Here is a 26,405-nt window from a genome sequence, read left to right as displayed (position 1 = left end):
TTGTGTAGGACAGATAATTTCAGATATTTTCAGTATTGTACACAACTTGGGGTGTTCGACATTTCTCTCCTGCAGCGAATTGGCCCCAATTAGCTAAGCAGCTCTGACCCGGTTTGTATCTGCACGCTCTGCTCTCCTCCTACTGTCTCTTTAGGGGCTCCTTGTAACGCTTTTCTCACTCTCTCTGTCTCTCACCTCACTCTCTTTCTCTCTCTCTCTCTCTCTTTCTCTTTCTGTATCTCTCCTTCTCTCTCTCTCTCTCTCTCCCCCTCTCACTGTCTCTCCAACACAGTGATTCGGTGTACAGTACCCTCTGTCATAATGTGCTGGCATGGTGCTTGTGCAACTGGGACTGCATTTTTCGCTAACTAGGCATGTAGATAATATCGCAGGCAGCTCTCCTCTCTGTCTGTCTGTCTGTCTCGTTCCTCTGGTTCACTCTGGATTTCAGAGGCTTGCATGCCTGATGCCTCTCTCCTCCTCTCCAGGTTGTTCTCTCTGCTCCGGTCACACGACAGACCTCATTACTAAGACATATTCCTTCTATTCTAATTGGTTAAAATCCCTAAAAACAGAGAAGTCTATGTATTTACATTGTTAATGTGTAAAGGACACATTAGAATTTGCTGTAGTTCCCTATCCTCAAGTGTATCTGGTTAAAAAAATTTAAGGTCTCGCATATTATATATATATATATATATATATATATATATATATATATATATATATATATATATATATATATAAGATTTTTGTTTAAGATTTTGGTGACTTCAGAGCTCAAGAGTTTTATGTCCAATTTAAAACATCTGCTATCTAATGTTTATAGGCCATCTGTTTAATGAATTCAGTTTATGTCAAAAGAACCATTTTTTATCCATGTGTTGACCTATTTGATACTGGAAATGGTGAATGGAAGATATATATATATATATATATATATATATATATATATATATATATATATATATATATATATATTTTTTTTTTTTTTTTAATGCAACTTCCATTTAAAGTTATTCTAGAAGACACTTTTTCAATTTGTCTAGCATGTTATTGTAACATGCAGGGCTCAATGATACGTTTTTGTTTTTCTGCTGGCCCGATCAGGCCAGTAGTTCAGGTTTTGAATTGCCCTGACAAAATTATATATTTTTATTAACAATGTAGATTTGTATGTATATGTGCCAGAATTATTTTTATTTTTTTCATTAGATGTTAAGTTTTCTCAAAACAAAAACAAGCTTTGCTGGGAAATAGTGGTGTACAATGGTAGACATTACTGATGGATTTGTAATTTTTAACCCATTTTTACCTATGCCATTCTCACTACTTTGACAAACTCATATGTTAACTAGCCAGATACCTTCCTGAACAGATTAAATATGCAGAATTTGCTACTACGATGTTTAATGTTTCACAGAATTCCAAATATTTAAGTTTGTATTGCAAAACAACATGTTTACATGATAGACAAATTTACCATGTAGTGACAACGCAGCACTGGCCCGACAGGGCAAGTGATCGTTCCATCAACTGGCCCGAAATTCTCTCACACTGGCCCCGGTGCCAGCAGGCCATCCTCATTTTTGAGCCCTGACATGTATGTTTTTATATAAGATCTCATCATATACAATAATTCCTTCTTTTTGTATATTTATACATTTAACACAGTAGAAGTAGCCATAGAAAAATCTTTACAGGTCTCTAATTATGAAGAGAGAACATTTTCAGCAAGAATTCTGAGGCTTCAACATAAGCAGCCCCTCAGACCTATTGGATATAGTTGGGAGGACCCACCATCCCAGATTGCGGGCCAGAAGGACACGAGAGAGAGCAGGAGAGTTGGTCTGGCTGTCTCCCTGAACCAAATGATTCATGCTCCTGCACTATTGTCTATGGAGGGGTGTGGAGAGCAAAGCTGCCACACTTAGTGTTCATGAAGAGAAAAGGCACTACACACTGCAGGAAACGATGGCTATCCCTGTGAATTCATTCAGTGTATATACACATATTATAGTATACAGTGCATAATGAGTCCTCAGAAACACAAACACGCAAAAACACATTAGAATTCATTTATAGAGGGGCATATTTGCTCTTCGGTTTCCTGTTCTGGATCGTGTCAGGGCTATTTTTACCAAACACCAACGGTGTATTTATATTACTGAACTCAGCAGGCAGCTGGTCGTGGTAGACGGTGACAGCCATCACTGTGTGTTTGTGTCTTGGGTTTGAGCACTGTGTTTGTCATGCTCTTGTTTCCCTTGCTCCTCCTTTGCCAATCATTGTGTGTGATTTTTTTAGGCAGCTAGCAGTCTGTGATACTATAATTGCGATCTTCTCTTATTTTACTTTTTGCTTTTATCTACTCATTCCCTCTTTTATCTTGCTCTCTAAACAATTTTTTTTATGTATGCATGTTAAGTCAGTAGTATTAGTTGCTCTCTCTCTCTCTCTCTCTCTCTCTCTCTCTCTCTCTCGTCTCTCACACACACACAAACACACACACACTCCCCTTCATCTTACTATGTACCCCAACCCTGATCTTCCTTTCCCCCGTCCCCCAACCCAAGGAGATGTGCACTGGGCAGTGAACTAGTCAAAAATGACAAACATCATCACATAAATCTTACAAAAACTTTTTAGACTCTCTTTCTATTTAACTGTCTGCTCTCTAGGCTTCACTCTGACCACTGTAGGAAACTCCCATGAGTCGCTATGATTATGTAACTCAATGCAAGTATTTACAACCTAACAGGCCACTTTACACAATTTAGCTTTGCTACTGCATGGATACACATACTCCTTACCCCTCAGTGAAGCTGTCAATGATCTTCTGTGTGGAAAATTAAACCCAGGAATGTTCTGAGAAAGGTCAAGGTTCGTCATTTTGAGTCAGCCCTGACCTGTAGACACCGATCTTACATCTGTCTTTTTGATCATCTGCGATGACAGTTTGTTTGCTATGTAAAGTCTTTTTTTTTAAATTATTATTATTGGAAAGTTGTGAGGTTTAACACTGGGACAAGGAGTTCCTGGGAATTCTCAAGTGCAGTGTCCCCAAAACGTATTTGGACAATTAATGTGTAGACATCATTGCATTAGATAACAAAATATCAAACCAAGTGGCATTTATTTGAAAAACAGCCAAAGCCCCCTTTTCAAGCACAGCATTTTGCAAAAAGAAGTTTGTTAGGTATTAAATGATAAAACAATAGCTGTAGAGCGGTGGTTCCCAAACTGGGTGCTGCCACGACTGGATCACTTCTCAGTTAAAAATTTTAATACCCATCAATGTTAAAAATACTGGCAGTACTGACTTCTGACTCGATTCGGTTTGACAACAGCCGGCTGCTTTCAAATGCTCACATACATATGTCTGTGTGTGCTCTATTGAGTGCCCGTGTCTCGTGGTGAAAGCAGCTGCACCCGTGAACAGTCATGTACTTCTTGGTCAAAATGCCCTTCCTGACCCGATATTAATGTAAACTCAGCCGTTAATGTAATATGAGAATGTAAGCAGACAGGACAAACATCTTATAATTTGAAATATCCAATTTGTGCGATGTGTAAATGCTGCCTAAAAGACCTTTAATATTAATCAAACAACAATATTGTCAAGAACAAGAGAAAAGCACTCACTGTCCTTGGCTGGATAACTTTAGTAGTTGTAAGCCCAATACATGTCAATGACAGGTCTGCTTCTCAATCAAACTCTGACTGCATTGAATTAGTATTAATGTATATCTAATACTCACACACTAAATAGTATGTCAGTAATTTAAGTAGTTTAATTTTGCATTAATTGCTTTTTTATGGTTTTATATTATGATTTTTTTTAAAAATGTTTAATTGCTGCTGTTACCGAAAAACCAAAAGCACTATTTACTGTTCTCTATTTTATTACTAGCTCTTGAATAATTTAAAAAGCAGCATTACTTTTAAAAGCCATGTTTAATTAAGAAACACTTGAATGCTGTTTTTATTTAACTTGTTAATATTAAAACATTTTGAGAAAAGACGTATCCTCATTTGTTTGCAAATGCCACTTGGTTTGATATTTTATATGTAATGAGATTAGGTGTGGCTTAAGTGTCCAAATACACTTGGGGCCACTGTAGTGAAAGGTTTTATTAAAATGAAAACCACACATTGCCCCTCTGCTGTCCTCCCATTTGGTCCTGAACAGTTCCATCTTTTGTTGGTGGCAAGGAAATTAATGTATTAGATTTCTCTCTCTTATTCCCCCCCCCCCCCCCCCCAAACAAACACACTCCCACCCCCAAAATACCTCACAGTTCAAAGAGACTGTAACGCGGGGGCCTGGGTAGCTCAGTGGTAAAAGACGCTGGCTACCACCCCTGGAGTTCGCTAGTTCGAATCCCAGGGCGTGCTGAGTGACTCCAGCCAGGTCTCCTAAGCAACCAATTTGGCTCAGTTGCTAGGAAGGAGAGTCACATGGGGTAACCTCCTCATAGTCGCTATAATGTGGTTCGTTCTCGGTGGGGCGCGTGGTGAGTTGAGCGTGGATGTCGCGGTGGATGGCGTGAAGCCTCCACATGTGCTGTGTCTCTGTGGCAACGTGCTCAACAAGCCTCAGACGTGGAAGCAGCTGGGATTCGTCCTCCACCACTCGGCTTGAGGCGAATCACTACGCGACCACGAGGACTTAAAAGCTACCCCACCTCAACTGGGTCACCTCTGTCACACATTACCGCTCTGATTCACTCTGGCTCTTGCTGGTAATATCCCTTTCTCGGTTTAAAGCGACTGACCTTTTGCCATCCTGCTGTGGAGTATGATGGTCATATGAAGTTGTGTGTTTTAGTGGGAACACTGTCACCTCATAAATAGTCTCATCCTTAGCCACCACAGTCTGGCTCATACAGTTTTCTGCTGTTTGCAGACTCACCTGATTTGACATTTCAAATTGGGCCATCAGTTCCTTGTGTGGTTAAATCACTGTGAGGTGCTTTTTATTTCTAGTGTGTTAGTATGATAATCCCTCAAATCTTGTGAGCACATGCTATTTTAGTGGGTTGGTATTCACATTTTTTACATGGAAAGAAATAGAATAGAAAAATGTCTTTAACTGATACTTAGCCAGTTAATAAAAGCTACTACAGTGTGCAGGACTATTTATATTCTCTCTATTATATTGATTATGTAATATTGACATGTCATATGCACCTGCCCACAACATTTTTACATGGTGACATGTTTTTGTAACATCACTATGCTATGAATTTCCCAGTAATGCACAGCATATGTCATCTGACATATTTTTGTCAAATATATTGTTAAAACCCCTGCTTATACAGTCTAATCAAATTCAGACTATAATTGGTTTTATTATGTTGGCAAATGTTAGTCTTAATGAAGCTGTCCTAAACGCTCCTAATATTATCTGTCCTGGCAGACCCCTACACACATTCATAGCCACATGGAATAAAGAAATGCACACGCTGCCCTGCACATCTTTCTCTCCCTGTTTTTAATTTAATCCCTTTCCCTCCCTGCTGTTACTATGGTAACACCCCCACACCTCCCTCTCTATCACTTGTGGGAGTGTACTTGTTTGGACAAAATAACATTGTTTTTTATTTGTTTGAGTATATTTATTTATATTAACTGACAGTTAGTGGATGTGTAGATGTCTATTCACTGTGATAATGTAGTGGATCAAAGAGACAGTGTGACCAGTAGAAAGCTGTAGAGGTTGGTCAGTTTCTTCAGTTTTGTGTGACGTTTGACTGTTCTTTTGACAGCCCAGGGTTTAAAAGCCAGGTTCGTATGGACATGTTTTCACTCCACTTGCACTGCTGTTGGATTCTTCGGCATTGTTGCTTTTCATCTGTCAGTTTCATTTTAGTGCATTCATCTGTTTGTCCGCACAAAACCCACTCGCTTCCCACGTCTGCCTGACACGCCATTGCCCTAATCACAGCACTGGTGATTGCCTCAAGGCCATTGTCTGATTTGAGGAATAAGACTAAACTAAGACAACTCTTCTTTAAATGTTGTGGTTTTCTTGTTCGATTGGTCTTCTGTTCAAGAGGGAGGAGTTTAGAATTACTGTGTAAAGTGCTCCACTCAGCAGGAAGAGGTAATGTGAGGTCAGTTGAATGCTTTCCCTGTTTAGATGCCTCACTAGTCTTCAGAATGATGAAATGCTTGCGTGGTGTTCACAGAGTATTCTGCAAAGCCACTGCATTGCAGGCCATTTGGGCTGGGCTTTCTGCAGGCACATCTGCACTGCTGATAAACTAAAGATCCTGGGACTTGCAGTCTTTGGATCCTGCAGTCTATATTCACAGTCGTGAATCATGTTGTACCTTACATGTTATAATAAATCCTATTTTACATCTATTTCTTTAGATGTTGCTATGGTGATGTATTCATTCTCTTTGGAACATGGGAGTCACATGCTTGAATTGGTTTTGACTTGTGCTCTGTGGTCTCCTCTGCCAACTATAAATAAGGAAAAGGAAATGATCTGATAGACAGTTATCCCACAGTCTTTTTTCATCTCTGTAATTTGAACGAAGAACACGCACAGAAGTCCAGAGGGTGTCCCGAAGGGGATATTTTAAGATGAACATTAGTGCACCTCCCCTGTACTAGCCATCTGGAGAAAACATTTTCATATTTTATCACCACACATGCAGGAGCAGCTATATAAATCAGCTGAAGATTAAACACCATTATTCTATATATATTATTGTAATATGGGGGTTTTCTTAATTTTTGATGCCAAGGATCCCAAAATTGCCCAATTGAAAGGAGACTGTATATTTTCATGTATAAAGAGGACTTTATACATGAAAATATATAGTCTCCTTTCAATATACTGTGTGAGAAAAATTGTATGTGACATTATAAAGATAACCTGTTGTTTGCAAAATTAATTGGCTTTTATATTTTGTACTAAAGCTGGAGAAAAAATTGAAATATATTCGGTAACACTTTTATTTTGTATTAAGTTGGCAGCGTATCTATTTCCAATCCAGTATTAATGTCATTTTTGTTTCACTGAAATTTATTTGTTGTCTATTGAAAGTAGAATGAAACGTCAAAATAATGTCAAATATGGTAAATATAAAACAAATTTACCCTTTGTTTTCTCTGAAATTTTCCACGTATCCCCTTCCAGACCACAGTTTGAAAACCCCTGTTCTAAGATGTGTAAAACCTAATTTTCCCTATTGTTAAATTTAATATAGATAAACTGAGCAAGAAGCCTTGCTTTAAAATCTGCAACAGATTTTCTCATTTGAATCTAATGTAATCTTAACCCAACCCTTAAGTGAGTTAGCAAGCCAGACATCTCAGGAGGCCTGTTGCAATAACCCTATAAAATAAATGGAAAAATATTAGTAAATCCCAGTGGCAATCTTGACACAAAAGCAGGGAAAAAATGGAATAGCTATTTGAACTATTTAAAACAAGTCTCATCGTTCTCTAATAAAATAACAGATTATAAGATTGATGGCTGTCAGCTCATCATTCAGCTTCCAAATTGGCCAAAACATTGAAGGGCGTGGCAAAGAAACGGCAGCACTTAAGGAAAGTGGGTGTGTCTTGTGGAGGCGACCGCTCCCTCCCTACCTATAAAGCTCTAACCTAGTTCTTGCGCCATTCCTCGCCTCTCACACCACCAATCATGGATTAGCCTGCTCCATCTTAATCTCGTAAATTGTTACATTTGTTTAGATTACCTTGTGCATCACTGCTGTATGGTTGGCCTCATCTCTAACGACATCCTGAGCTCTTTGCCTGCCCTCCCTCTTCTTGTATATACTTATTACTAAAACCACCGTCTCTTTTGTACAAAAAGCTGCATGTTGGTTAATGGTTTTGGTTTCACCTTCATTTTTTTTATTTTTTATAATGGCCTTTTATTTGTGGTGCGTGTGTGTAGATACTAATATTTTCCCAGTGCATTTAATTTTTGCATTACATTTTATTTTTCTTTATGATTGGATCAGATTATAGCTGTTTCTATTTTTGTCATATTGCTTTTGATTTGCTTGAATTTTTTTTTGTGGATATTTTTGCATCTAATTTCTTTCGTTCAATACCCTCTCTTTTTTTTAATTTTTTTAAAAGAAGTATTTAAATGCACATACATTCTCCCACACACTCACACACTTGCAGATTGGGCCTCTCGATGGTAACCTGAGGCCTCCCTCTCTCTCCATCTTTCTTTTTGTCTATCTGTGAATCTATCTACCTCTCTTGCCCCTCGATCTCCTGTCGCTCTCGTTAAAGCTACATACTCTGTTTTCGTGGTGGCTCTGTTGTCATGGGGATGAACTCACAAAAAGCTTGTGAAAGTTTTTGGTTTTATGTATATGCAAGCTCTCTATGTCTGTGCTGTTCTTTCCTCTTTGTTTAATCTTAGTTGTTTATGTATTAATGTTTCTCCCTGAAGCAGTTTATATATGTATTTATGTGTCATGATACGTATATAACCGTACATTCCTCCCTCCCTTCTCTTGAGACTGAAAGTGAATTTGTAGACTCGGAGGTTGGTAGCATTTACATGCATTTTCTTTTAGCTGTTACCTCCACTAGGAATGCCCCCATTTTAAGCTATAAATTATATTTTAGACTTTAGATTTCAGATGGGTTTAGTTACCCCTATTGTTAGAGCACTGCACAACAAATTCCCCCAGACTGTAGGAGCTTTTCCTCCTCTTGTTCTTTCTATCTCCCTCTCTTTCCTTTCTGCTCCCTATCTGACATAGAGTTTAAAGGTGTAGCAGATGTTGCTAATTTTGATGACAGTGAAGATATTTTGACAGTTGTCTGGCTACCACGTGTGCTTGTGACCAAGTGTGTGTGTGTCTGTGTGCGTGGAAATGCTTCTTATTATTGGAATATTGTGGTCTTTCCTCTCTTCCTCCCATCAGGATAACATTGGGCACCGACTTCTTCAGAAACATGGCTGGAAGTTGGGACAAGGCCTGGGCAAAACTATGCAGGGTAAGCAAGCACTCTTCTCTGTCAAATTCTGTCTTGTCCTCTCTTTCTCTCTCTCCCTTTCTCTCTGTGTTTCTCTCTTACACTTGATTTCCACTCAACAGCATCAATGCCCTATGGTTTGATCAATTGTAAAATGTTTCTTTTCTGATCACTTTCTTTTCTGTTCCAGCACACCCATTTGTATTTATCATTTGTACTGACATCAATTATGTCTCATAAGGAATGGTTTTGTTTGGGGTATAGTGCTGATGATATACAATGAATGGGGGAAGATATGATGAGATAGATGGGGGAAGAGGTTGGTAAGAGTGTCTGAGGTGGCAGAAGATAGAAGAGAACATTTGTATACAAGCTCTCCCATGGAGCATTATTGTCTATAGTAGATATGGATAGACACACCCTTACATGCGTGTAGCATAGGATCAAAGAGAAACCAAAACAAAAAATGGTCACAAGATAATCTTGAGCACACTAAATAAAAACATTAATTCACCCGGTGTACTTTTGTAATGCATTTGGTCAGGGAGAGCAACTGTTTTCCATTTCTATCCTACCTCTCTATTTCTCCCATCCCAGTTCCCCTTTTACTTTCTCCCCTGCATCTGACTTGTGGCCCGCAGAATGTCAGAGACGTGTGTTGTTGATGCAGATTTGTTGTTGTGAGTTCAGCGGTCGTTTGCTTTGCATAGCGCTTGAGAGTAGAAGAACATGGATATGGGCCATTCTTCCCCCCAGAAGATTGCTTTGCTCAAACAGCAGAGTTGAGATTTACATTAAGCATTAAGGTGAGCTAACTGTTAGAAGGTACAGAATATTTTGTTACCTGCTTAGATGCAGTCTTTAGACCAGAGATGCCCAAAGTTGGCCCGTGATGACCTTTGATTTGGCCTGCCTTGCCATTTATGACAAGAGGGGGAAAAAATGCCATTGACACAGCTCTTCACTGCATTAAGCAGATTGCAGAGTCATTTTTTATTATTCAATCATAAAGGAGGGGAACTATAGGGCAACTTTTTAAAAATAAAACAGTTTGATATAATGCAACATTAACTTTCGGCTCACGGTAGACAATCAAGATTAATTTTTGGTCCTTTGTAGGAAAAGGTTTGGGCACCTCTGCTTTAGACTCATGTCATTGGGGCTGGATTACATTTATAGTTGAAGGAAAATCACTTCTGTTCAGTTTGACTACATCTGTTTTGTCTACAGCCTCTCAACCGGTGAACAAAACCTGTTTTAGGTACAGTCACTAACAGTCAACATAAAATGGTGTTCACAAAAATTGAAAGTAATTTCAGAGGCAGAGCAAGTTATAAGATTTCAGAGGGATTACAGAGACCAACAAGAAAGTAAATGGGGTCAATTTTGATTTCATGTTGACTTTAAAAGATGTGCTTAAGCATCTAGAAACTTATACTTGTAACACATTTTTGGTACAGTTTGGGACTTGTGAGCAAAAAAATCACAGTCTATGGAAGGGAACACTGTACGACTTAGAAGGGAGTCTCTTTCTTGGATGAGGGATGAGTAAATGTCTAAATTGTCCTCCAAGGCATAGACTGTGCTGTTCTCGGTCATTACCTTATGCTGAAGCAATTATTGGCAAACTGAGGTCTATTTTGAAATTGATCAGTGGATTCTGAGACGTGCACACACACTTTCTCATCCCAGTAGGATGCATGTGTGTGGATGTTTTGTTTGTTTCCACAGAAACATTTAAACACCCTCATGTTTCTGGAAATTGATCTGCCCACATGCAAATCAGTACAAGCCATTCCCAACACAAGGTGAAAGAAGGCAAACCCAGCTGCCTTTCTATCTTGCTGGCTTGTTAAAATGACTTTACGAAATTGGTCTAACAAAAAACAATGAGAAGAATATTAATGAGTTATTAGACTCACTCTGGCCTCCTATTGGATGTAAACGATTAAGGTTTGTCTGAGTTTACTTTTTACAAGTTTATTCTGCCCATCAGTAGAGTATGTGAGCACCTCCCTTGAGACTGCTTTTATTGCTAACACTTTAATGTGTAAACGCACACATGCAGTCCAGACCACGGCCCTGCAGCTGTTAAGATAACTCCACTGTTTAAGTGCTGAAGTCAGCGTTGTGTAAAAGACCAAGATCTTAATTCAGTACTCAGTGAGAAATGCACCATATCTGTTTTCATTGCTCCCATTGTCCACTTGCCTCACCATTCCATTTCAACCATAGTAAGAACAATAATACACAGAATTGAGAAGGGGAAGCAGGGGAAGCATTTCTTCTGCTTTTAGTTATCCTCTCCTTCAAATTAGTGCTGGAGAATATAACTAATTTATATCTTAATGTTTTTCTGCTTTTTTCCCTCCTGTCTCGATACCTAGGTATTTGCTCTATAATATCTTCAGGTAGGGTTTTTTTTTCAATCATTGGGACCATCATTTCATCCACGTCCATTGTTGCCAAGTAGATTCAGAATGTATAAAGTAAAAATCAAGTTTAAAATGAATGCATTGTTTTTAATATTATTTTATTTTATGAACACTAAAACAATATTCAGTCATTTTATTTATGCACCAATATAACAATAAATAGTCATTAACAACAGTATGTAACTGCATATATTTTTCTTTTACTAAACAATTTAATTTCAGTTAAAAACAATTGAGTCAGCCGGCCATGGTCTTTAGGAAGCTTTAATATGTAAATACAATTTTATTAAAATTATTGAGTGCATGCACACCAATACGCTGATAACTACCAAAAATCAGCTTTGAAAACCATATTTTCATGAGACTTGAAATTATAACGTTATTCTCTGCTTTTAATTGCCGTGGTCTTTAGGAAGCTTAATCTGGAATAAAATTCAGGCATGTGCACAACAAAAGCGGACACTGGATAAGCTGGTAAAGGCATGCAATCTGTGCAATGGGCAAAAATCTATGCATGCCAGTCAGTTTGTTTAAACAATAATGACCTTACCCCAATAAAGGAACACCGTTTTAGGCGTTTACATGACCTTATACATTAAGCATAGTTGTTGTAAGATCGTGCATGTAAATTGTGGTATTTACAATGTAGCTTCATTGTATACTGGCAACAAAATCATAATAATGTAAACATATACGATATCACACAGCCCTACTCAGAAAAGAGTTTCCTTTCAGTAACAGCAGAAAGCACAACAGCAGCTCTTATTTTTTTTATTTTTTTTGCTTTGCTTTAGCAACACACACTCCATTGGCTGCTTTCCAAGTCAAGTGAGTGATAGATTAGAAATGTTTCTAGTGTGCACCGAGGCCACCCATCTGTTTTCTACCTTGGCGAAATCCAAACACCAACACTGACTCAAACTTTTTTTTTTCTTTCTTGGTTGTCATTATCCTGTCATCGTACTGTTTAATACACAGAGCAGATTGGGAGGGTCTGAAGTTTTTTGCAGCAAGAGAGAGATTCCAGATCAGATAAAGACCTGGAGCTTGCTGTGAGCATGAGGACGTAGATTAGTTCCATTTTGCAGTTCAAGAACTAGGGAGGGGCAGCATGAGAGTGCTTGTGAAAAGCATGCACTACAAATTAAATGCAAATTGATTTGTGGAACTTGTGAAGAAACTGAGTAAAGCCTTCTCTGATGTAATTGACCCATGTATGTATGTTTTGACCCAGTTGTGTTTGTGTTGGTTTGAGAAGTCTTAACTATTCGAAAGAATGCACTTAGAAGGAAAGATTTGTTACACACACACAAACAAAAACATGTCTGTTCACCCATTCTGGTGCTCATGCCATGGTGTTCGAACCTCATCCTTTTCCTTTTCTCTCAATCTTTTGAACAGAGCCTTTGTACTGAGTGTGAATTTAATGAAATGTCTCCCCAATGCTTTGAGTTTCCATTGTATTGACTGTTTTTTTGTTTTGTTTTGTTTTTTACTCTTCTTTCTTTTTTTTACTCTTGTTTTTTTAGGTAAGGTTTGTAGGAACACCCCCCCACCCCCACCCCCACCCCATTGTATGTCTGTGTGTACGTTTGAGTAAGTGTGTTGATGTTTTTTCTTGATATAATACAAAATAACTCTTCCCCTTTTACAGTGTAGCCTAACGGCTTCTCTTAGTTCTTCTATAAATGCTTACAATCACTTAACGCTCTCTGCTCAAAATACCAGCGCTATGATTTGAAACTCACACCAAAATGGAATCAGTAAACATTTTTATTGTAGAATTACATGTTTTCTCTTAATTGTGCTCAGAAATCACCTATGTTAGAATAGTATTTGTATATTAGTTTAATATATGTTTGGCTTCGATTTGGGGTGTGTTGATTGGCTGAGAACATGAGATGGGACTTTCTGATTGGCTGTAAACGTGATTCTGCCTCTTTCACATGATTCTCCCTGAATGGCTTGCAGAATGAGCCTCAATCTCCCGCCCATTCTCCCACTTCTCCCGCCTTTGATTGGTCTATCTGTCTGTGTCCACTTTTGTGAAGTGAATGTACATGTGTGGTACATGTGGGAGTGGAAGAGAGTGTGTGTCACTAAAATAAGGGGTGGGGGCTCAGGTGTTTTGGCTTGCAGGGAGAAGTCTTCACACCATCCTGCCTGCATCCCACTGCTCCTCTTATAAGTATACACTTGAAAGTCTCACCTGACCCATCTCCTTCCCCCTCTCCTGCAGAGCATGCTGGCTGTAGAGACCCAGTCTTGTGAACCCAAGTTTTCAGCAACGCAAGAGATTGAAAAACAGATTGGAATTGATTCTAGATAAATGGCAAGAGGAAAAAGGCAGTTAAATAGATCTAGTCCTCTAAATATGATGCGCTGCTAAAAGCTCTCTCACAGTGTATGCTTCTCATAGTTTTTACAACTGCGTGATGAAGTATGCATACGATGGCCTCTCGGTCTCAGAACCACATTCACGTGGAGACTTGGAGCCGCATGGGAGGTAGGAGAAAGGGGAAGCTGGGAGGAGGGTGTTCTTTTTTTGGATTGTGTGATGGTTGGTATATTTCTGTTGACAATCAACCAAGAGAGGGGAAACGAGAGAGTGGACAGCTTTAGGACCATGAGGAGGATAGCGGAGAGAATTCTTATTGAAAACCTATGTTTTAGATGAAAGTCCACAGCAAGACATGGAGTAAGAAATTAGTAACCATGTCCTTTCTTTGTCTTGGAGGATCCTGAAAGCCTGACATTATAGTACCATTTAAATGTTCTGAAATGGGCAGTAACGAGGAGGAGAGCAGGAATGTCGGGGATGGTGAGAGGGTATCCCTGTAATCACCCCGGCCCAATGGTTGGGGATACACCAAAGCCCCTGCCCTCAAACCGACCCCTAACCCTTTACCCCTTACCCCTGAACGCTCTCTTTGTGCCTCAATCTTCCTGCTTAACCAATTGGTGTTTCTATTTTGCAGCATTATGATCCTGGCCATGTTGTGCTGATGGTAAACTTAGTGGTAAATGTTATTTTTTCCCCTGATTGAATTGGTAATTTTATTTTGATTTGATTTATGCTTTCATTTTGTTTTGTTTGATTTTACTTCCCCCATTTCTTGTTTTCTCATCATCAGAGCACCAGTGTTTAATAGGCTTAAACGGTCTCTACCTCTTTTTGTATTAGTCTTCATTCTGCTGCCTGTCTCTTAGTGTTCAATAGGCACTTCTAGAAAACGCTCATTCTGTTTGATTTCAGTTTTGGGGGGGATACTTAGATTCACTTCCCCTTTTTTGTTGCATTGCACCTTTTTTGTCCGGTCTCATCATGTTCTTTCATTGGAATGCATAATACTAGTTTTGACTTCACATTGTTCCTAAAGACTTTGATTGCTGGGAAGGGAAAGGATTGAGATTGTTGACTTTGGGCCTGATTTTGGGATTGCCCCCTACCTTTAAGGGAAAATTATAAAATTTACTCAGGTGAATGATATTCAAATTATGCCATAATTAGGCTACACTAATCAATTTATCTGTTAATCATGACAAGAAAATTAAGACTTTCCACAAAGACATATTTGAATACCTAAATATTGTTAAGTCAATTATCTAATTCAGCATTCCCAACTGGGGTGTCCTATACAGGTATTTTCTCTACCTTGTGAATCAGTCATTTTAATAATAATTAGACCTGTGTACCAATTTACATAATATAAATACTATTTTATTAATAACATGCATGCATAATATTCAAAATGTCATCTTATTATCTATATTACACATATCTATTTTCAATAAACATCATAACTAATTTAGCAGCAAGGTCCCCTCTTTCAGGATTTCACCTGTTAATTTTCTGTGCATTTTGTCAACTTTAAACTGAATTGCATTGAATTAAAGGGATACAATTGAACTTTTAAAGGAATAGTTGACCCCAAAATGAAAATTCTGTCATCAATTACTCGCCTTCATGTTTTTGCAAACTCATATGGCTTTCTTTCACCCGTGGTACTCAAAAGATGTTAGGTAAAATGTGTCTCTCAGTCACCATTCATTTTAATTGTATGGAAAAAAGATGAATGAAAGTGAATGGTGACTGGGAAACATTTAGCATAACATCATTTGTGTTCCACATAAGAGAGAAATTTATATGGGTTTCGAACAACATATGGTCGAGTAATCATGATAGAATTTTAATTTTTGGTTGAACTATCCTTTAAACTACCCGTAAATGTATTTGTTAAAGGTATTTGCAAATAACAACAATATAAATGTAAGTCGGCACATGATTGCATGTCATGTTGGAAAACAAGTGACTGAAGAGAAATGCAATAATGAAAGTTGTATACTAAAAAAATAATTCCATCTGAATGAAACTAGAGGTAATTATTGAGGTAAGTAGTAGTCCCCTGTGAGATTTAGATGAGATTGTTAAATTTGGGATGTTTTAGCATCCAAAATGTAACTAAAATGTTCCCCCTCCCGGCGGGGTGCCACAGAATTTTGTAAATTCTCAAAGGGTGTCGTGACTGAAAAAAGGTTGGGAAACACTGATCTTATTTATAAAGTGCTCATTTATTATATTGATTTTTTGGCATTTTGTTGTTTATAAACACTCTAGTGCGCCATAGTGGTAGGGTGAATCCCACAATGCACTTCCCTGTAAGGTATGTTGGGGGCTGGAGTCCCATCAGGCCTTTATCGTTCTGCACACGCTCCTTTATCACTTCATTAAAGGAACAATTATACCACTGGGCTGAAGTTACAGTCTTTCTCTCTGCCACAAATTAGACAGTCTAAGGTTTCCAAATAATAATGCGTCTTTTTCTACTTAAGGGCTAGGTATCATCTGTAGTGACTCAAACATGGTTTTCTCAAAATGTCCGGCTTCTTACTACTGATTACTTTATTATTTTAAATTTTGTGAAATATAAGATTTAAAAATAGTTAATTGTACTTATTTTCCACTCAGTTTTGGAAACCTATCAGGATTTTTATCTTGTTTTTAATAGTTAATAGGCAGATTTATTTATCATTGTACTGAAAATGCTATGCTAATAGTATAAGGAAATTCCCATAATGTAACAGGGCTTTCTGCATCTCTAGCACCTGTGGATAAACACACCCTATGCTAATTTCTAGCCCTTCTGTGGCAGTATTTAAGTTAATGTAGATATGACTTCATATTTCTTGTGCTGTATCATGTCATAACTTGTGCTACTTACAAGTTTGTTCACTGTTGCCTTTTGTCATTATAACATCAGCCCATGGGTATAAACTGACCCTGATTTTAAAACTTGATCCCCCCCCCCCCCAAAAAAAAAAAAAAAAAAAAAAGAGGAAGACTGACAGAATTAACTAAAATCCAAACAATTGATTGACTGTGACCATGGTGATCTCCATGCAACCGCAAATTAGTAGGACTTCTTTTCTTGAGCCTCTTTCTCCTTTATTTGAGACCCACACCCACCTTTTCCTGTCTATGTGTCTGTATGTTTGACACCCCCCACACTCTCCCAGGTAAGTATATCCTTTCCCCAACCCTGCACTGTCACCATGGCAACCTCTGGCCTTTGACGTCACTTCTGCTGTAGCTCAGTGCTTGTGTCCTTATTCTCTCTTTTCTTCCTTTGTCAACCCCTCTGTCTCTCCCCCCCCCCTCTCTCTTTGCTTCGTTTGGCTGATTATGAGTGGATTAAGCAATTACGTGTCAATCTTCAGTGTAGTTTTGTCTTTCTTTTATTTCATTCTGATTTGTGTTCATTTGTTTTCTTATGTTTCTTTTCCTCTGATCTAGGTCTTTTCACAGCTTGCGTATATAAAAAATATGACAGGCTATGAGAATCCGTAAAAGAGTAATATCATGGGGGACCTTCGTTTGCATCTAGGTGGACCTGCAGGGGTTTAAACTGCTTCTGGCATAATGGGTCTAAAGAGGAGAATGTAATATGTAAGACATTCAGGAAAGACATACTGTGGATTAAGGAAGTCAGTGTTGTTGCAGTGCTGTGAAACAATGCTTTAAATGCTTATCTCTTCTCCCTCTCTTAAGCACTCCCCCTGAAAACTCACATGATTTTCTGCCCTGAGTTAAGAACATTACTTGGACAGAACACAGTGTATACTGCATTGTAATAGATGGCCCAAAAAGGGAGGGAGAGGTATGGGGAATAACAGGAAAAAAGAATGGGAGAAAAAGACAATACACAGCAAGGAGGCCACTGTAGAGATACTCCAATAGATTCAACGATATCTTCAGTCCACCTTCCCCTTCTTGTTTTCTGTCCCTCGCTTCTTTTAATGGAAGCTTTTTATACTGTTTTAGTGTATGCAGTTCATTTGCGGTTAATTGTTCATTCTAAAAAGATTTGACTGAAAACTCAACTGGTAAACAAGATTAAAATTTGCCTTAGTTACAATCATATGGCAGCACCTGGAATGGCCTTTTATAGGAGAGCTGCACATGAAGCTGTGAGAATGGCTAGAGTTTGGTTCACTGTAGCTTTCTGGTCTCTTGCACTTGAAGGCAGTCTTTCTAACCCAGCACCCTGTGCTCTAAGCAGGCTGTCCTGCCCCAAGTTTTCAATTTTTTCTGAAGAGCAGTCTAACCTCTGTCCCATTTCTCTTCTGCCTCTTCCCCCAACCTCACAGGACGAACTGACCCTGTGCCCATCGTTCTCAAATATGACGTCATGGGAATGGGGCGCATGGAGATGGAGGTGAGAAGATGGTTGTGTGTGCTCTTTTCTTACTCTCTACTGAATGTAAATGTATTAATTAAGGCATCTTTAACCTGTGTGTGTGTGTTCATACACCCACAGCTGGATTATGCAGAAGATGCCACAGAGAAGCGTCGGGCACTGGAGATAGAAAAAGAAGACACAGAGGAACTGCGTCAAAAATACAAGGTGAAATTCTTGTAAAAAAGGTTGATCACATTGTTTTCATCTCTCCATTTATCTGTCAACTCTTCACACATCATCTCCTCTCTGTTCTGTCGTCATTATCGCCTTCTAGTACTCCTTAATTCCCCATTTGTTATTGAGTAACTTGGTAGAGTCTTATCTTGTTAAAATTCTGTGGATGTTTGAGATCGATTTGTCACAGTCGCTGGCCTTGGACAGACACAAAGCTTCTCTTGTTTCACTGCAGCACAAACACATACACAAACACACAAAAGATCACTGAAGATAGGTGTGGGTACCCTATGTAGAGTTTCTCTATCTCTAAAGCTGTGGAACTTTTTAGGTTATCAGCAGATAAATGTGAATATGTATCCTGTATTCTCCTTCACACGCAAAGACATGACATCTTTAACCATGACAAATTATCCTACATGTACAGTACGCAACTCTAGATTCACATTGCCTCTTTCCACAAACTTTTATACATCATTATACAAATTGCTTATACATCAGTCAGTTTTTCAGATTTAGTCAACCTCCCTCCATTAATGTTTGATTTGTTTTGTGTTTTGTAGGATTATGCGGAAAAGGAGAAAGCCATAGCCAAAGCTCTGGAGGACCTGAGGGCCAACTTCTACTGTGAGCTGTGTGACAAGCAATATCAGAAACATCAGGAGTTTGACAATCACATAAACTCATATGACCATGCACACAAACAGGTAAGAGAGATACACATAGGCATGACTACTGAAAAACATATACACTACCGGTCAAACATTTGAAACACTTGACTGAAATGTTTCTCATGATCTTAAAAATCTTTTGATCTGAAGGTTTATGCTTAAATGTCTGAAATTAGTTTTGTACACAAAAATATAACTGTGCCACCATATTATTTCACTATAAAACTAAAATTTAATAAAAATAAAAAAATTTTTTTTGAAATTGATGACTTGGACCAAATAATAAAGCAGCCAATTAGTGCCCAACATAGATGGGATCTCCTTCAATACTGTTTAAAAAGCATCCCAGGGTGATACCTCAAGAAGTTTGAGAAAATGTCAAGAGTACATGTCTGCAAATTCTAGGCAAAGGGTGACTACTTTGCAGATGCAATTTTGATTTATTTTGGATTTTGTTTAGTCACAACACAATTCCCATAGTTCCATTTATGTTATTCCATAGTTTTGATGACTTTGCTATTATTCTAAAATGTGAAGAAAAAAATTATAATAAAGAATGAGTGTGTTTCAAAACTTTTGACCGGTAGTGTACATTTGAACATGGCATTGTTTTCCTCATATTAAAGATCAATTCACCTTGACACCACAACAATTTTCCTCTTATTCCACCCTCAATAAATTCTTGTTCCTCCATCTCTGTCTAATCCTACAGAGACTGAAAGAGCTGAAGCAGAGAGAGTTTGCTCGGAATGTGTCTTCTCGTTCGAGAAAGGATGGCAAGAAACAGGAGAAGATGCTGCGGCGTCTCCATGAACTGGCAGAACAAAGGAAGCAGCAAGAGCGGTAAGTTAAATTCTAATTCTGCCTTCTAATGGTTTTTAGGGAAGTTTTACCAGTCATATCACATCTTTTCACTGTGCCATTTTATTGCCCATTTACAGATGTGTTTATGCCAACAATGTAAGTGGTACATTTCAGAGGGATAAAATAGCAGCCATGATATATTTTTTTTCTTACCAGCCTTTTTTTTTACAGTGTCCCTGGTAGTGGCCCTATGTTTAAACCCACTACAGTGGCAGTAGATGGTGAGAAGGGAGAAGACTCCATGGATGGTGTGCCTATGACCATAGATTCCAACACAGAACCTATTGAAGATAAGGGAGTCTGTAGTGTTGGTGATCAAGGCTCCCCAAGAACAACCCCTACCATCAGCTTTGGCTTCAATAAAACTAGCTCTTCCCCAACGCCCTCTGGAGGCTCACAGGCTCCCAAAGTTAGTGTCTCCTTCTCCTTAGCTAAAAAAGCCCCTGTCAAACTTGAGACAGCTGCAGCTGTCTTTGCAGACACTGGTGAAGAAGCAATGGAGGGAGAAGAAGGTCAGGAAGAGGGAGGAGAAAAGACAGGAGGAGAGGAAGGAGCTGTGGAATCTAACACCGATAGCCCACAAGGTGCAGCAGGTGGTGAGGATGAACAGTCACAACCAGATGATGGAGGAGCCCTGGCCTCCACTTTGAATAAGCTGAAGATGATGATGAAAAAGGAGGAAGGTTACTCTGGACAGGAGCCACAGTATTACCATTATGTACCTCCTACACACTGTCGGGTCAAGCCTCATTTCAAGTTTCTGCTTTTCATGAAGGCCTCAGACCAGTGTGCCAGTAAAGAGGAAGAGGATGGAGAAGAAGATGAAAAAGCAGAAGCAGGTGAAGATGGAGAGCAAATAAAGCTAAATGTCAGCAGCAAATCTGAAAAAGAGACAGTGAACGAACCTACACAAGTGCAAAACACAACTCCTCCTACATCAACCAAAATGAAGACAGAGGAAGAATCATGTGGTAGTACCTCAGCGGGGCAAAGTAATACAACAAATTTAGAAATCTCTTCCCAACCAGCTGATACCAAGCAAGGAATGTCTGAGCCTCCAGACACAGGTCCCCGCATGCCAACTGGACCTTTTTTTCCTGTGCTTAGTAAGGATGAAAGCACCACCTTGCAATGGCCTTCTGAATTGCTGGAGTTCACTAAGGCTCAGCCATCCCTCTCCTACAGTTGTAATCCTCTCTACTTTGACTTCAAGCTGTCTAGAAACAAAGGAAACTGGGCAGGGAAAAATAGCAAATCTGCCAATCCAGCTAGCACTGATGGAGGAGAGGGATCCAAGTCTGGCAACATGGATACTACTCCTGATGGAGTAGAGGGATCCAAGTCTGGCAACATGGATACTACTCCTGTCACTAGTGGAGAGACCTGCACTGCCACAATGGTAGCAGGACCAAGTACTGATCAAAAGGAACATTCATCCTTAAAAGAGGGGGGTGCTGATAATGAGAACAAAGAGCAGAAATTACAAAGTAGTGCAGATGTGTCTGCAGGGACTAAGAAAAAGAAAAAGAAGAAGAAACATAAGAAATCAAGCAAGCGTTCCAAACGCAGCAAAAAAGCAGCAGTGGACGGGGAGCTAGAGAATGAGACGTCAGATGATAAAACTAAAAAGAAAAAAAAACATAAAAGAAAAAAAAGCAAAAATAAACCATGTGATGCTGAGGAAAATGAAGAGGGAGGTGACAGCAAGGAAAAAGATAAGGAAAAAGAGAAACACAAGGGGGGAAAAGATGGAGTGTCCTCTGCCCAGTCATCTGGAGTAACTGTGTCCCATGATGGAGGAAAGAGAAAACGGTCCCACACGATGTCACAGTGGTCTGGAGTTAAGGAAAGCAGTGAAGGAAAGCCCAGCTCTGCAGAGGAGCACAATGGTACTAAAATCCTTAAATCTGACCCCAATGCACCCGCAGCCTCTTGCTCTGCCTCAGCCCAGAAAAGCTTAAGTGGAGGTCGACCTCCCAGCAGTGACAGTGAAGAGGATGGAGGATCATCCTCTCAACATTCCCGACCAGCTCGCCGTCGCTCCACACCAAAACGTGAGCACCACAGACACTGCAGTGATGATTCAGGACAATCAGGACGTTCACGTAGTAGATCGTCTCATGGAGGTGACCGTAACCATAGACGCCACAGAGGTCAGAAGTCATGCAGTCGATCTTACTCAAGTAGCTCTGAGCGTTCCTCTGCAGGGAGCAGTGCTTACAGCCGCCGTAGTCACAGTTACTCAGACAGTTATAGTGACTATAGTGATGAAGAACATCATCATAGATCAAGAAGACCTTCTTCAGACTCAGACTATGAGAGGCGTGATAGTGGGCGGTCTCACAGACGGCACTATTCCTCATCTTCCTCTGAGGAGGACTCTCGTTCACGATCACGCTCACACAGCCGCAGAAAACATAGGCGGAGACACCAACGGAGTAGTAGTCGCAGCTCTAGTCGCAGTAGTAGGAGCAGCAGCGCTCGCCCCTATAGACGTAGCACTTATAGTCACAGCCGTAGCTCTGCTAGTCGTTCATCTAGCTCCACTAAGGGTTCTCCACATCGACATGGTCACAGCCGGCGATCTGACAGCTCCACGCGACGACGTGATTTCAACAGGTCGCGCATTTACTGTTCCCAGTCTCCAAGGTCCTCCTCTTCCCGCACACAGGCACGAAAGAGCAACTCTTCATCAGCACAAGGAACTAGATGTAGTGGTGGAACTGCCTCAAAGGAAGGTGGAGGTGCTGCAGAACATCGAAATTCATTCACAGCTCGGCAGCTACTGGAGAAAATCCAGTCTCGAAAAGGAGGGGATGAGTCTGGAACTGGCACCAAGCCAGGCATCAAGATCAAGGACCCTCCACAAGGATACTTTGGACCCAAGCTCCCCCCTGCCCTTGGAAACAAAAGTATTTTGCCCCTTTTTGGTAAACTCCAGGCAGGAAAGAAACCATCATTATTTTCTCTTACACGTTTGAATGAGAGTGAAAAGTCAGAGCAGGGGAAAAATTCTGATAGTAGTGAAGTTATCTTGGTAGAACCCATTCGTGAGTTTCCTCCTCCTCCACCCCAGCCACCAGTCCAACAACAAAAGCAGCAGCAACAACAAAAGCAACAGTTAGAGGAGGCCGTACCAAATGCTGTAGTGTCAGAGGAGACCAGACATCCAGTCTCAGACACACAGGCCCTTCAGGAGTCTCAGCCACAATATGAGCACGATCCAGCTATGATGATCCCACAATACCAAGGTGAGGTAAGGCAAGACCCCAGTAATCCCATTTTGGATGGACATCTAATGGGGCCTGATATGGGAACGCAGGCTGCTATGCACACCTACGCTGGTTACTCCGCACCCACAATGGAGGATGGGGAAATGGGCATAGAAGCTGAAGAAGATGGACTTGCACCTTTAGAAAGTCAACCAATTACCTTTACTCCAGAGGAAATGGAAAAATACAGCAAGTTGCAACAAGCAGCTCAACAGCACATTCAACAGCAGCTGTTAGCCAAGCAGGTGAAGAACTTCCCTTCAGCCGCAGCTGTTGCAGCAGCAGCTAATTTGGCAGCAGCGGCTAACCTTGCCCATGTACCGCCGCCTCCACCAGCTGCATTGCAGCCTATACACATCCATCAACCCACAGTTTCTGCAGCTTCTGCTACCTCCATTACCACAATGCAGCATGCCATCCTGCAGCATCATGCTGCTGCAGCCATGGGTATTCATCCCCATACCCAGCACCATCATCACCCTGCACATGCCCAACTAGCCCAGGTGCATCACATCCCTCAACATCATCTAACCCCTATTTCCTTGTCACCATTGGGACATTCCTTAGGCCACTCATTGGGTCACTCTTTAGGACACACAGGATTGATTCCAGCTCACCACACTGCCTTTTTGTCAGGCCAACCAATACATATTATACCAGCCTCTGCGCTCCATCACACCCCTCTTTCTCTACACCATATCCCCCATGCTGCCCTTTACCCCACTCTCTTTGCCCATCGGCCAGCCACTGCAGCAGCAGCAGCAGCAGCTGCCCTGCAGCTACACCCACTTCTTCATCCTATCTTCTCAGGGCAGGACCTGCAACACCCTCCAAACCATGGCTCCTGAAAATGATATCCCGCTCCTCTCATGAAGAGGACCAGGCCCAGAAGTGTGAAAAGTTGAGTTTAGTTTGGGTGGCATGCTATGACTACCCACAATCCTCTGTCCTCTATGTACTCTGCTACCATAAGGGCATCTCATCAGGACAAGTTTATGGGTATATTTAAAAAAAAAAAATAAAAGTAAGATTTTCTTGGCTACCTTTTGAGATTGTAATGTGATGAAAATCATGTGAAATCAGGACCAGGATATTGGTCGGCAGTTAGTGGTATATCATATGTATATTCCGTCAAGGAGTAAAGAAAATGTGCAAGGGTTTATTTATAGGCCAAGGACATGGATTTCAGAACTAGATAAAGGACAAGAAACCACTGGCATATCTTTAGTCTTCTATGGTATGTCATACATTTTTGTTCATTGTCTGAAGTGTTTCTTATATCCACAGGCTGATTTTAGGCCTTAAGTGTGGCTTGATAGGGTTGACAAGGGCAGTCTTAGAGGGTCATTGGGAGATTGTTTTTCTGTGTATTAAGCATTCTTGACTAAATGAATTAACTCGTATGAATATGTGAAGATATAATTGTGCCTGATTCTCAAAAAACAGGCTGTGATGAATTTGACGATGGGCCCACTACAAGTTTACCATAATATTTGGTCATTTTTTCAGCTCATACTAATTCTTATAAAAGTACCATACTTCTATCAAAGGGTGTAAGAAAACATGAACAACTTATTTTTTGTGGTTGGTTGCAAATCAATATTAATGATCTGAAAATAGTGAATGGAACATGGACATCACAAATGTTGATGTCACAAGTTTTTATATTGTCACAGGCTGTTGGAACTGCATACCAGGTTACACTTTGGGATTTGAGGGTTCCCATCCCTTGTTAATAAAATTGTGAAATATTGCACTGAAAATTTTACATTGAGATGCTGTTTTTTGCATCTTGTAACAACTGTATGATTGTGTTCTGCAATAATTTTATTTTCTATTTTATTTTAAATTATTTTGTTTCTTTTTTGGAAAATGTTTTTGTTGTCTTTCTGTACAGTTAGTTCAATGTAAATAAACTTGTAAAAAGATAATGTAAAATAAAGGTTTGTAACACCTGCTTAAAAATGCTAATAAAAAGAATAATGAAAAAAAAAGGATATGTAAACATGATCAGGGCTGGTACAACAGAGGTCAGGGGAGTATTTGGAAAGTGGAGGGACAGAAGAATATTGTACAAGTTTTGGTGACTGTAATTGTACTGTAAATTGCAGCAATGACATTAGCTTTTTTTCTTTTAAGTCCTCGATGCATCAGCAAATAAAAATTTGACTTGTAATCACTTAATGTACAAGTATGATACTTTTAATACCTAGATAAATCTATGACATAAAACTTATTTAACCTGTAATGTTAAAAAAATACTTGGACATTAAAATAAAATGCTTTGCACTTTCTCATGGTCTCCTCTCAATCACAGGTATAAGATAAGCACATTCTAAATATGTTCACATGAGATAAATTGTGCTGTTTCCTAGACATTTAAGGGGCCATTCATCTTACACCACAATACCCTGCATGCTAGGTAGAACCCCAGAAAACAGCTTGAAGGTATGTAAGTTCCTTTTAAGATACAGTATAAGAACACAAACTCAAAAAATGGTCACCTGTACCTGCAGTTGACTATTTTACACACACACAAAAAAATCCATTGTTGTCCATAGTAAATGAACATTGATACCGCTTTTGCAAGTGTGTGTGTGTGTGTATATGTTTACTCGTGTTTTGACCGCATCAATCATAATTTCTTTAATTCTACAACCACAGACGATTATTGGATTTAAACACTAGATGGCACCATTGGAGGATTCTTCAATTGCATTAGATCAGGAAGCAGGATATGTTGCAAGATCATCCTAGAGGATTTAGCAAGAACCAAGTTTTGGATAATTTGCTTTCATCAGTTTTAAGCATTAATGTCTTACGAGAACAGTCTTGTAAGGTTTCAGAAGACAACTCTATTAGTTTAATAGAATACAAGTAGTGTTAATGTTTTAATAATTATTATAAACAAATTCACATTAACTATTAGTTTGATTAAAAACTGAAGTCTCTAGACTCAGAGTGACGTATCCATCAACAGCACAAGCAGCGCATACTCAGTGGCCTGGAAGCAGAATTAGTTTGGAATTTCAGTGAAAGTGGCAAAAGAAAGAAATTACATACAACTGTTCTAGGAGGAAATTACCTTGCTGGGGATCCGAGCATATGCAAAGGTGTGCCAACAGAGCGCCAAGATCAGTAAGCAGCTGTCCAACAGTATATATCATTTCCTGTTTGCCAGGGGCTATAGTTTCGTGTATTTGTGTGTTTACTGCAAATAAATATTCAAGATTGTACACAGCCTAGTAAGGTTTAAAGGTAGGGTTGTGACGAGATCTC

General features: G+C 39.6%; 1 protein-coding gene across 7 annotated transcripts in view; it reads left to right on the top strand.

Moving 5' to 3' along the window:
• The window catches only part of LOC127451826 (G patch domain-containing protein 8-like), a 47,807-nt gene extending 22,387 nt beyond the window's left edge, over nt 1-25,420 (top strand). For 3 of the 7 annotated variants that reach the window (XM_051716786.1, XM_051716788.1, XM_051716787.1), the window contains exons 3-8: nt 8,919-8,991; nt 18,054-18,121; nt 18,224-18,310; nt 18,883-19,026; nt 19,703-19,833; nt 20,026-25,420. In XM_051716786.1, the coding sequence (XP_051572746.1) occupies nt 8,919-8,991; nt 18,054-18,121; nt 18,224-18,310; nt 18,883-19,026; nt 19,703-19,833; nt 20,026-23,974 (4,452 nt within the window). In that variant the 3' untranslated portion in view covers nt 23,975-25,420. Of the gene's footprint in view, nt 1-75; nt 112-6,828; nt 8,534-8,877; nt 8,992-12,973; nt 14,426-18,053; nt 18,122-18,223; nt 18,311-18,882; nt 19,027-19,702; nt 19,834-20,025 lie in introns of those variants that run through there. The other 4 variants (XM_051716790.1, XM_051716789.1, XM_051716792.1 and 1 more) reach the window with 4 other exon arrangements.
• Nucleotides 25,421-26,405: the final 985 nt, after the last annotated feature.

The sequence above is a fragment of the Myxocyprinus asiaticus genome, chromosome 14 (genome assembly GCF_019703515.2).
Source record: "Myxocyprinus asiaticus isolate MX2 ecotype Aquarium Trade chromosome 14, UBuf_Myxa_2, whole genome shotgun sequence".
In the NCBI taxonomy this organism is placed as follows: Eukaryota; Metazoa; Chordata; class Actinopteri; order Cypriniformes; family Catostomidae; genus Myxocyprinus; species Myxocyprinus asiaticus.
Note: the sequence above shows the minus strand (reverse complement) of the source record. Positions and strands in the feature narration are given on the sequence as shown.